This window comes from Siniperca chuatsi, linkage group LG8 (genome assembly GCF_020085105.1).
Source record: "Siniperca chuatsi isolate FFG_IHB_CAS linkage group LG8, ASM2008510v1, whole genome shotgun sequence".
NCBI lineage: Eukaryota > Metazoa > Chordata > Actinopteri > Centrarchiformes > Sinipercidae > Siniperca > Siniperca chuatsi.
The window spans coordinates 10842600-10855297 of NC_058049.1; the positions used below are offsets into that span (position 1 = coordinate 10842600).

The 12698-nt window shown below is 41.0% G+C and overlaps 1 protein-coding gene across 1 annotated transcript in view; it reads left to right on the forward strand.

The window, feature by feature from the left end:
* diaph2 (diaphanous-related formin 2) overlaps positions 1-12698 on the forward strand; it is a 372579-nt gene that overhangs the window by 323582 nt on the left and 36299 nt on the right. Inside the window, exons 28-29 of the mRNA XM_044206253.1 lie at positions 3556-3648; positions 5730-5795. Coding sequence (XP_044062188.1) covers positions 3556-3648; positions 5730-5795 — 159 coding nt within the window. The remainder of the gene's footprint in view (positions 1-3555; positions 3649-5729; positions 5796-12698) is intronic.

Here is a 12698-nt window from a genome sequence, read left to right on the forward strand (position 1 = left end):
GATGCATTGGTTTTCTGAAAGACTTGGCTAGATTTCTGTGTCTCCTCTAACTGATCTGAGTAGGTCATCCTGCTGACATTAGTTGGAGTACGCTATCTATCTGCCTCCCTCTAACTAGCTATCCATCCCTCACTGTCTTAGTTTGTCAAACTTACACTCACTTGTCAGCGGAGAAATCTGCCACATAAATTTAGATTAGATTAGTGGAGCCAATACTCTTTCAAATATACAACATGTATTTGTATCACTAAAAATGTGTAGGCAGGTTTTTAAGTGTAGGTGCGTGCATACTGCAGTGTATGTTTTAGAAATAATTAAATGTCACAGGGCTCAGGCTGTCAAGTAGCCAGGAAGGTGTTTTATGACCTTGTGTCTTGCCTCGCTCCACTAGCCCCTCTCAAAAACCCACTCCACCACACGCACTACTGCACCCACAGAAACCATCTTCACTGTTTCTCTCCCCTTTCTGCCTGTATTCTGCCTCCTCCCTCATTTACATCTTTCTTCCCCAATAGTGACACTTACAGTATATGTGCTTATTCTTGTCCTATCCTTCTCTTTCCTGCCTTGCAACTGTTGACACTCAACTTTGTGTTCTGCTCCTGGGATTGGTGAATAGTACAATGCAGCCGCTTTCTTCTGCTTTTACTTTGGGTAGTTTTTTTTTTTTTCATAGGGAAAAACTAATCTAGTGTGTGAAGTTTTTATGCCAATCCTGCTGAGAGCACATTGCTCTTGTTATCCCTCCTAATTAGAAAATGTGATAGTGCTGCTTGTAAATATATTGCAGACTGAGCCAATCCCCAGGGCTCACTGTTACATTTGGCACAGCCTTTGGGTCCAGGTACCACCTGATATTCAGGTAAAGGAGGAGGGGAAGGGGGAACTGGAGGTAGGCAGGGATCAAAGGGAAAGATATGGAACAGGTACACCATCTCTCTCTGGGAGGTAGAGTTTCACAGAGCTTTATTTCTGCTCTTAAAGGTTTAACTGTTTAAGAAAGTACCTAAAAGTGCAAAAGCCACAGCCATGTTCCACACTTCCACAAGCTTTAATAAGATCATTAAAGGACCCCGGGGCTGTCTGTTGAGGTGCCCACCAAGGTGTTTCATCACTGGAAGGGTTTGTCAATGTCTTGGGTCTTAGCCCATCTTAACCCATTTAGAAAGCAATTTCCTGTGAGCAGAGGGGATCTTTCCTCTTGAGAAAGATCTTTGGGCATAAAAGGTTAGCTTTTCTGTAATTCCCCAGCATGCAATCTACCACTGCTGCTAATGAGAAGCGGATGAATATTTGCCCTGGGTTTAACAGCTCAAAATAAGACAAGAGTGAATTGCAGGAATGAGGCAGAAATGTCTGCTAAAGTGGGCAATGTTATAATAAGTAATGAAGAAAGTTTGCTCTGAGGATTACCGGAATAAGTGTAGTCAAATAATGTTCAGTTTTATACCAAAGACTTACCTTGTCTTTGCAGATTTGTTGAATATATACACATAAATACATATACAGTATATGTTAATATGTTCATAGTCTGAAGGCTCATTTGTGACAATTTCTTGCTGAGAGTAAGGCTTGCTCAAGTTTAAGCTGTGGCCCAATGGGACATAGTTAATTGAGCACTGTGGGGTGACTGGGGAGTATGTTTCCCATTTTAGTCATTTTGGTTCTTTGAGTCTGCAGTCATCCCCCTGAACCCCAGTCTACTACGGCTCCCAAGTCCTGGCCATTACAAATGATGAATTGTGCTACAGTTAAGCTAGAAGTAGGACAAATTGATCAAAGTGTCAGGTGCCCCCTGTGATGTCTAGGTCTCCATGAAGAGGGCAGTGAAGAAGGAGCTGTCAAAAAGTTTCTTGTGCCAAGGTGGTTGTAGATAAATGTTTACCTGCCACTTAACACTTTCTGCCTTCTGTCAGACTCACAATGTGTCCTTGCTAGCCTACATAAGGAGGAGTAGCTAAAGATCTTGGGAGTTGATACAGTTATAGTAGCTGCAAGTTGTTCACCATATTGTTCTTTAGGTTCACAGCAGACAAAACCCATGCTCCCCCTTTTAAACCAATGAGCTTGCTATCTGAGGTGTAGTGCTGCAATTTGAGATAAGCACTACTTGGCTCGGCTTTGGTTTTGTTCTGATAAAGCTGGTCTAATTAAGCTTGATTTAATCAGGATTGCTTTTAAGCACAGCACACAGCCAGAACAGATACTTGGATTTCAAAGTAGCCCTTGGGAAGGACTTGAGGAAGAAAGAGAAGGAATGAGATAGCAAAATCAGTGTATGAGTGAAGAGTTGTTTTTTTTAAATTTGCATAAGACATGTTTCTATTCTTGGTTGTACTTGCATGAATGATTGTAGGTTGGGTGGTTTGTTGCTGGAGGAGAAGGGAAACACGTGCAGCCCTGACTTTCTCTGGTAATGGCAAAAAAAACCCCAAAAAAGCATGTGCCATTTCCTTAAATTAATTGTGTAGCATTTAGTGTCAACATGTTTTGTTCATAAATTCAATTTACCTGACTGTCGTGTCTCTTTGCGCACACACAAGTAACAAAAGATTGATCACCCTAGTGTCTGGAAAAGTGCTGTGTGCTGAAAGTAGCAGTTGTCTCCACTTATTTTTGAATGTTACCCTTCAGCTATAGCTGTAAGCACAGAAACAAGATGCCTGGACCCTGATGGTAAACATTAGGGAAGAGCTAGTTCACTCATGTATGCAAAAGAATTGATGGCCAAGTCTCTAGCTGTACAATAAGTCACCTTAATGATCCTAGTTTAAAATAATGTCTGTTCTAGACCAGAATGATAAAAAGGGTGCCCCTCTGACTCATTAGTATTGGGGCGTAAAGACAGATGACCCAGATATAGAACCTAAGCTTATTTTTGAACCCTGTTTCCATTGAGCGATATGTTGTATGTGCACAGTGTGAGCGCAACTTGTCATGCTGTTGGCCTGACAAACCTGTCTCTTCAGCCATGCCGACTGCCTCCAGTTCTCTAGTTTCATGGATCCACCCGACAGTTGGAACGGTGGGCAGGGGGAATGTTTTCCGAAGGCCGGTCCCGGTGTCATTGACTGAACAATGATAGAGCGCCCGGGTATTGAGCGGCTCCACACTAAATCTTTGTAAAGAGCACTTAGCTCCCCTGCGTTAGCCACAGAAAGAATATCTGTCAATGACCATCAGTGGATGCTTTCATCCTGAGGCTCCTCTGCCTGTATTAGTTGCTAAGCTCTAAGTGTATTTTCCCTCCTCCCCAGCTGTTTACTGAAAAAAAGGACAGGCCTGAGTGACAGGCCTCTGTCTCAACACTCATACACTATAAAAGGCTTGTTTATATCTCACTTAAAATCATGGCTCTCTGTCAGTGTGATGTAAGGTGATTGTTAATGCACCTGTAGTTAAAGGGCATAAATTGCTTCCACACCAGAATACCTAGAAATAGATGCAGTCATGTACAAGTGTGTATGTGTGTGTGTGTTTATGTGTACATGTTCTTGCGTTAATGTACATATTATTTTGTAAACATCTTTGCCTCTATTATCTGTTCTCTTACAGAGGGAGATGAAACTGGTGTGATGGATAGCCTAATGGAAGCCCTACAGTCTGGAGCAGCCTTCCGTGATCGGCGAAAACGGACACCTCGCAATGGTAAGGCAGCAAAAAACTGTCTTTATGTCCTAAATTATACTTTGTTGTTTCTTGTTCCTTGTTATTTCTGTCAGTCTCACCATCTGTCATATAAAAGAAGCTCTCCAGTTTGTATATAATTAGTGTGTATTCCTGTGTATGTGTCCTTTTGACTTGTTTCAAGGATTTATGACAGATACACACATAAAACATGAACACATAAGAACATGTACACAAACAGACAGGTGTCATAGAAACAACCACACATGTGGCTTAGTACAGGTCATTAATGATTTATTGTCCCTTAGCCATTCATAAAACACTTATTATAATGTAGCCATGTTGGCTGCAGTTGGACTGAGGCTGATTTAGTGTAATCCTGGTGTTAACACATTCCGTTCTGCCATGATGAATGGCTCGTACCCAGGGGAGTACCACCTAGTAGGGGTGCCAGGGTCAATTGATATGCAAGTCAGAGTTCTGCAGAAGAGCCACAGGTGCTGCCATCTCCACGCTGGCAAACATGATAGAAAAAAAGAGGAGGGGGGCGGGATCAGACCAATGGCTGGATTAGGTTATTCTGCTATAGACAGGCTACACACTGCAAAGCAAGCAGTAAAATTTTTAGATTTAGATTTACATTTAGAGATCATATAGGGTTATAATAATTAGGGTTAGGGTTATTTAATGCAGACTGACTTGCTGTAATTCCATAGCAGTTGTAAAGTTTTTATGTTCAGTGTTTCAAGTCATGACAGATGTATTAGCTATTGTTATTAGCAGCAGCATTCTTATATTTGCTGTTGGTGTACAAGATATGGTACATTTAAATTGATACAGAGAAGATTAGTAATGACAGATAAGCAAGTCATGTTGTATGTAGCTGCCTAATTTTCATTTGGCAGTGAAAAGGTTGGTCAGGCTGCTTCCAACACTGCCTGGGTCACTTCGTCCTACGCTCTACCAATTTTTTTTGCTCACAATAAGTAGGTTTCTGGTGCTCACCAGAAACTATCCTGTGCTCACGAGAAAGTTCCCCATGCGCACAAGAAAGTTTTTCCAACCTACTTTAGATGAAACCATGCCCACTTCCGTATGACTAAAGCCTTGACAGCATATGACAGCTACAGTAGCTTGTAAAATAGCGATATGGGGCACTGAATATGATGAATTTACTGTTAATCAGAGTGTTGTTGAGTAATGGGAAACGTTAATTCTGAAGGACTAAGAGTTAACAGTTTCCCTGATAAACACACCGACCTCCAGACCCAGCTCATAGCGCGGACCTGTACCAGACGGCGACAGCGCAGGCCGGTCTGCCAGGCCTGTGAGCTACCAGAATTATTGCCTATGTCCCTTTAGGGGCTCCGTACATATTACCACAATTTACTGTATATATTATACTAGTATGCACTGTGACATTGTATGTGCGACCCTGTGACTCTGATATCTCAACTGGGTCTACCACCAGTTATCTTTAGTGATAATGGTGCGTGTGTGTTTGTGTGTGTGTCTATATAAAGCAGTAGAAGAAAATCATTCCAAAATAAAAATTGTTACATCTAAAAAACAGCTTCTGCTACTGATTTTGGGCAATAGTGCACAGTATTATACAAGATTATATTTTAATGTTCTTAGTTAATCAAAAATAATTCATTTCAAAATACATAATGCATGAAAGAGCATTTAACTGTGATTAAACACAATTTAAATGTTTCCCTTCAAATTGTATATATAGTGTTTTGATTGAAAAACTATTTACTGTAAGTGTATACCAACAAACACACATACTTTACTCTTGTTTTAACACCTGTAATGCAGCTCATCAATAGACATAACCAGCTCCATTTTTCACCTGCACCTTGTTCATTCCATATTTCTGTTTGGGTTTAATGTGAGCCTGTGTCTATGTCCAAATGTGTGTGCACTGTAGGTGTCTTAGCAAACCTGAAGGGTTTGCCCTACTCTGGGAGTGGTTAATTCCTGCCAAATATCTGCATTGTGTCACCTCTGATGCCTTTATCTCTTTTCCTTTCTCTCCATCCTCCCCTTCTTTTATTCTGTCTTTTCTTTTTCTTTTCTTATCACCAACATTGTTACAGGTGATCAAAGCCCTTCCAGTCCAGCCTCTCGGTGGCCAGGTGCTAACTATGGTAACAGAACACTAGGTGTGTGTATTTAACTACCTTTTATAACCCAGACCCAGCACCACCCTGCCTCCTACTGCACATGTCCTGGCTGCGTAACTCACGTCCTTCCTGTCAGAATGCTCATGCTGAGCTGGTCTACAACATGCAGAGTACTGTGCTGAGTTATTGCAATTGACTTAGCAAAGAATGAAATGTTTAAAGGTATAATATGTAAGATGTAAAAAAGCAACCTTGAAAGTGCTTACTTGCTTCCTATTAACATACACAGCTCCTCACTGAGAAAAGCAACTGCAGTTTCAAAATTAATCAACGCTAATTATGAGAAATTTATGATTGGACTTGCAGTAATGATTCATAGCAAATCGTGATTTCTATAGTACTGTCATTAGAAACATGTTTCAAAATGCAACATGGATGAAACTGATAAACATCCGTGACTGAAGATCGCAGTTGGTTTCACTTGAACTTACATTTCACAATGGCACATCAAAATAACTGACTAATGACTATGTGCATTAGCAAGGCTTTAACGAAGACCAGGTTAGAATCGCTATAAGTATAGCTTGTAGTTGATAGTGTTCTGTGTTAGGTAACACTTCTCTTTGCACATATATTTACAGCACACAATATAAAAGAAAAACAACATACCATTTTAGTCCTTGCCACTACAGAGGTGTAGCATAAGATAACGTTACCCCAGTTTCTCTGGAAACACATTATACAGTAAAGCAACTGTGCTTTTGGTTAATGGCTATAAGGACAGAAATTCACAGACAAAATTATGTCCTGTATTTATTAGAATAAGAGCAAGTGAAACTATTCCACAACGAATTGTGGGACGCGAAGTATGTGAATATGTCAACACCAGTGAAGGGTCACATCAAATGTATGTCAATTGTCAAAAATATATTAATAGATAAGAACGTAAATAATGTAGCATATTACCAGTAGATTTCTTTTGAGCATAGGATCACGTTAGTGCAGCAGTACAGAAGAAAACGCTGGACTTAATGGACATTAATGCTTGTACTGCTGAGTGACATGATGTAAATCTTACATTGAATACCTTTAAAATCCAATACAGTTAAGTACACAAGTATTGAAGATGCCCTTGTGTCGGCCCCTTAATCCTAAATGTTGAATCTTGTAACACTAATACAATCCTAATAGCGGTCACGCTACTTAGATGTTTTTGATTCACTCAGCATAATTTCTGTCATGTAGAGCAGCTCCAGTTATCATCTAATTGTCTTGCTCTTCCTGTTAACCTATGCCGTCACAGCATGATATCACTTCCTGTCTTTTGGCGATGTTTAGGAAGTGTTCTGCTGTAGAGGTGTGTCGACCTTCATGCTTTGGCCACTCACAATGGTTTTGTGTATTACCTTTCTTTTTCCCTATGTGTTTGGTAAATGTCAAACTGATGTGCAACAGCACCCCAAATATGCCTCTTTCTGAAGGATTCTTGCCTTTTATGCTATGTGCAGGCCTATTGTGAGGCAACTCTCTCGCTATAATATGTTTAATCTGTTTTGGTTGCATGTCCAAGTGTGATGCTAAAACAATTAATTTGAAAAAAAGTAATGTTCACTTCAAAAGAATTGGTCAGTCATTTTGCTGTAACTCTAAACAAGTACTTAGTACAGTTAGAAACCTTACTTGTGAAATGTTTTAATATTTAATTAACAAAGCTTTTAAAGTAATTTATAAAGTAAACCAGCTTTTCCCACAGCTGTCCAGAGTGGACTTATAACTCTGCGACAATCGCTGGGTAGGTGTGATGATACTCATGAACCCCCAGATTAGCACTGCTATGTTCAATATTTCAATGAACATGAGGGTCAAGAAAGGCTCTGACAGTCTGTGCCTGTGTGGCAAGCAGAAGTTTGGAGTATCAGGCCCTCTGTAGGGCACTTTTGGCCGCACTGAGTCAAACCACACTGATTTGCGTTTCCATTACCAGTTCCGAGCTGTGCCAAGCCGCGCCTGAGATGGACCTACACATGCAGACGATGTAGTCCTGTTGGCTTCATTGGGCATTGTGAAGTGGGTGGGATGAGAGTCAGCACATCAACTCCTGAGTCCATGAAAATGATACTGTAGTGACCCCTTTGGGTTGGGAGCAAGTGAAGAGTGAAGAAGTATCTCAGGGTCTTCTTCATGACATAGGGTAAAATGGAGCATGAGATTGATAAACAGATTGTTGTAGCTTCAGCAATGTTGTAAGCAAGCATTGTACTCCACTGTCTTGGTAAAGATGGAGCTGAGCCTGAAGGTACAGCTCCCAATTTACCAGTCTAAGTTCCATCCCTCACCTATGGTCATGAACTCTGGGTAGTGACCTAAAAAATTAGATCATGGGTAGGAATGGCAGGTTTCCTTTGCTGAGTGTCTGGGTTCCTCCTGAGGGAAAGAGTAGAAGTGCAGCTCTTTCGTGTTGAAATATTCAGTTGAGATGGTCTGGACATCTGATCAGGATACACCTGTTGTTGTATTATTGGTGTGTCCGACTAGAAGGAGAACCAGACCGGGAACATGCTGGTGGGATATACCCTGCGTGGAGGATGTGGCTGGATAGAAGGATTTCTGCATAGCCTTACTTGCTGCCACGACCACAGTGCCACCCATGCACTATATGATATGTCTTGGGATCATTTTAAACTAAATACTGTCTTTATTTATGAATATGCTTCATATTAATAGAATATTCTGTATGTCTGATGTATTTTCCTATTATTGTGAGACAACCAAGATTACTGTGGTCCTTATGATGGCTTTCTCTCCTGCATGGCATTGTGCATCAGACCCTTCTCAGCGCACTTTTTTCTAGTGCACACCACTGCTATGCTATCAGAATGTATTATGCATTGACGGCTCCTTGTTTATTGATATAGAACCCAGACTGTGGTTTGATAAACAGCTGCATGGATTCTCTACTCTGAGGTGATGAAAGGGGAAAATCTTTTTGACATGCTGGCTCCATGGATTTTTTTCTAAATGGAATCTGGAAATGAGTTTAGCTGCTATAGAGCATAGGGGGAATTTTGTCTCATCTCATGAAAGGGGGCAAACAGAAATCTTGACGCACAGTTTGAGCGGAAATTTTTAAAAGTACTCTCTGTAAAGAGAAACAATTAAGTTCCCCAGTGACAGGCGATTTGGTGACAGAAGGCAGCATCTCAGTGACTAAAAGAGGTTTTTGGGTTGTTACTTCTTCATACATGGTGGGAATTGTCAACATTTTAGTCACTATTTAAAGAATGATGGCATCATTTTTGGGTCAGTACAGCAGCATTAATGTTGATGTACTTTTGTTGTGTACACATTTGCTTACTCTCTGACTCACTGACAGCATTTCGGTCTCTGAATTTACTGGTAGAGGTAAAGGTTCTCTGAGCAGTTGTATCAGACAGTGTGCCGAATCTGTTCACTCCTGCTTGTCATGTCTGTTGTAATCTCATGCTTTAAAGCTTGATTAACCTCCTGTCATCCTCAAACGAGCAGCGTGTACCAGACAGAGTCTCTCAGAGGCGCACAAGAATCTTTGCTTACGTCAAAGGAGTTCATTTAAACCCAGCATTTAGTTTTTTGTCGTCCTTCAGGCTAAACTATACTCCAGCAGACTACCTCAAGTGTCAGGTTGAACACAATTCTAGGCGCCGCCAGTCACAATTATACCCAATTTCAGAAGCATTTCCTATTTCCTTGTCTCCACTTTGTGTAAGATGGAAAACCTCACCCGGGAGGCCATACTCATGTGTTATGCAATTACACCAGCCAGTCCTAATTCAACACACAGAAACTGGATGGATTGATGGCGACCAGAAAAGCCATGTTTCTGTTGTGGGTTCAGTTTCATTTCAGGAAGAAAATATATAAATCCAGTTGGCTTAACACTATATTTTACACTGTTTCTTTTACAGTGTACTTTAAAATTAAGTTTTACTTGAATGAAGTTTAAAAAAGATGCATTAGCCTACCCCTTTTCTATGTCCTATTCCCTTTCTGGTGAGACAGTTACCTGGGTATCTGGCTGGAGATTGGTGGGTAGAGAGCAGCAGCCGCTCATACATCCTGGCTCATCGATTTTCGGTCAGGGATGAAAGCCACAGACTCAGTAGGTCTTTCATACTGGGGGGCATCCCAAAAGACACATCAATCAAATTTCAAAGGGAACCAAGCCAATCTTATTTATTTACTGCCTTTTCAACGTCATTACAATCCCAAACCAGGGCCTCTCTCCTTCCCTTTCTCTGCCCCACTCTCCTGCTTCACCTTCACAGGCCATCAAAAGTTCCCTCCTGTGTTCTGTATAGTGAGCCTCTTAAGGACTTATTTGACATTGAACAGGGAGGGATCATCTCATGCCCATTAAAAAATAGAAATGCAGTGATATAATGCTTGTCAGGGTTACAGAATTTCAGCCCAACTGTCTAATCCCCTGAAGCCTAGCAGTTAATTCAGCTGGTCAGGCCAGAGCGTGGGCCCCCTGTATGTTTAATGAAGATTAAATTACCTATTTTCTCTCATGAAATTTTAAACGAAGAAAGGGGATCAATCTACTAAAAGGCAAATGAAAAAACCAAAGGGAAGTGTCTTTAAGGAGATGCTGGCAAAGATAAAGAACTTCCTCTTGTCCTCTTATATCCCCCAACCTCATTTCTGACATAAGTGATCTTTTAATACTTATTACTTCTGTGTTTGTTATCCACATCACCCTGATGTAGACAGCCACAAGATGTTCAGCCGGGCAGCTATTTTCTCATCTTTCCCCTGACTGGGAAGAAAATCACCCGTTTATTTCTTAAATTACATCACAGGAAGTGATAGTGATTGTAATTCACTCAGCAATTAATTTTCTCACACATATGTTGTACCCTTTGCTTTATCTCTCTTGTTGTCTCTCAACCTCTCAAGCAGTTGTCCCCCTATACTGTTTCCAACACACACACACGTGCAAGCTTGTGTCATATCAGATAGGCACTGTTGCTGTAGGGTGTCTCTGAGTTGAGGGCTAAAGCCCTTTGCCTCCACAAGCTCCTGGCTTCCACTTCAGGGTGTTGATAGATGTTGTTCATTGGGGCAGCCCTAGAGGCGATCCTACAGGAAGTGGAGCTAACATGATTTGGGGTAGAGAGACCCAGAGGGTGTCGGTGCCTTTTGCTGTAGCTCAAATGGCTTAGTAGATGTGAGATATCAATAGAGCAGATGAGAGCAGAGCTCTGTAGAGATGTGTTGCTTGAAATCTATCACCTGCTTCTCATAGATAAGGATATTTATCAACAGCCAAAGGGAAAGGCAGATGGGAAGGAACTGAGGCATAGACAGCCACTCCATTTAAGATTTGACATTGTAGGGCATAGACAAAGCCATTGTCCCTCCCATTGACCCATAGGGCCTTTCACTGGACCTGATCATTTTTCATCCACAGCAGAAAACCCATCATGGAAATATAGATGAAGATTTTATGTACCATTTGAGTACCCTTGGCGCATAACTGATTCGTTGCTTGACTCTGCCAAGAGAGGACGTAAAGTAAGTGAAGTGTGACATGGAGCCATTTTGAGAGGATAAATCAAATCTTAATAAAAGGTAGTCTCTCTGAGTGGACACCAGGGGTCTCTCGCTCCTGCCCCTGCCGTTAAGTACTGTATCCCCTAAACCCTTTGCTGTTTAAATTACTCTGAAGTTATCTACTTGAGTACAGGGTATCAACAGGGGGCTGTCTGAATGCCCTTTTGATGCCATTATGCCCCTTTACAACTTCCTATCTGAGAAGGCTTATCATGTGGAGCATAGTTCTATATGGTAACGCTTACTTTTTCTTTCCTTTTTTCTTTTTTAGAAATAAAGTCAATGACCTAGTGTTATAATGGACTTGGAGCTCTCAACACCTATGTCCAATATTGTCTTACTTTATTGGCACATGGCCTCATTGATGTAAAAAGTACTCAGCCCTCCCGCCTAGTGGACCATCTACAAACAACTGCAGAGCAAAAATGTCTACTAACTTATCATATTCAATAATATCCTAGAGTGCTTAGAGTGGGCTGCGTTTTTTTCTTGCTCACTCTCCAAACAATATTGGCTTTCAAGTATGTGAGCAGTTATGAAAGGTCACCCTAAGTGTAAATTGTCAATACTGAATCAATTTTGGAGGGCAAATATGCTTTGGAGGCCCCATAATGGAAGATTTCATCTTATTTTTACCCAGGACACATTCACACAATAAGATTGATATCGTTCATTGTCTGATGAATTCCTAATAGACCTATAAACTTGCAGAGCTTAAAGCCAAAGGAATGCCTGTGAAAGCCAAATATAGGAGAGGCAGTCGGACTATCCCACTAGCTGAAAAATTGCCCTCATATAATTCCAATGGAATCTTGCCCAAGTCATCATGCTTAGTGTTGAAGGATGGGTAACTTGGTGTCAGTTGAATTAAACCTTATTTATTACTCATTAGGCATACAGTAGGGCCAACTGTTGATCATCTAGAGAACAAATAATGTGCGGTGGAATGGGATGCCACCCTGTATGGATATGTGTCCCACTGACAATAAGATGCAGTGCCAGAATCAAATGCTTCTTCCTCTGCTGTCATACTCGTGGTTTTTTTTTTAACCTCCTTAATATGATGTGGCTATTATTAAAGTATAAGATATAATGTCCAGGCTGATGTTTGCATTTGAGGTGTCAGCCACTATCTACAATCTGTCAGCTGCAATGAGGTGGAATTAATATTTTACTTTCCCATTAGCCGGGCTTGATGTCTGTAATAGGGAGGTATATGAAAGGAACGGCAGACTGGGCGATGAGTGATAATGGTAATTCCCATTAATACAGATAAAGAGAAAATGTGTCAAAGGATGTTAAATGTTCCATTCAATAGGACATATTAGTAAAGGTGATGCTTGGAAC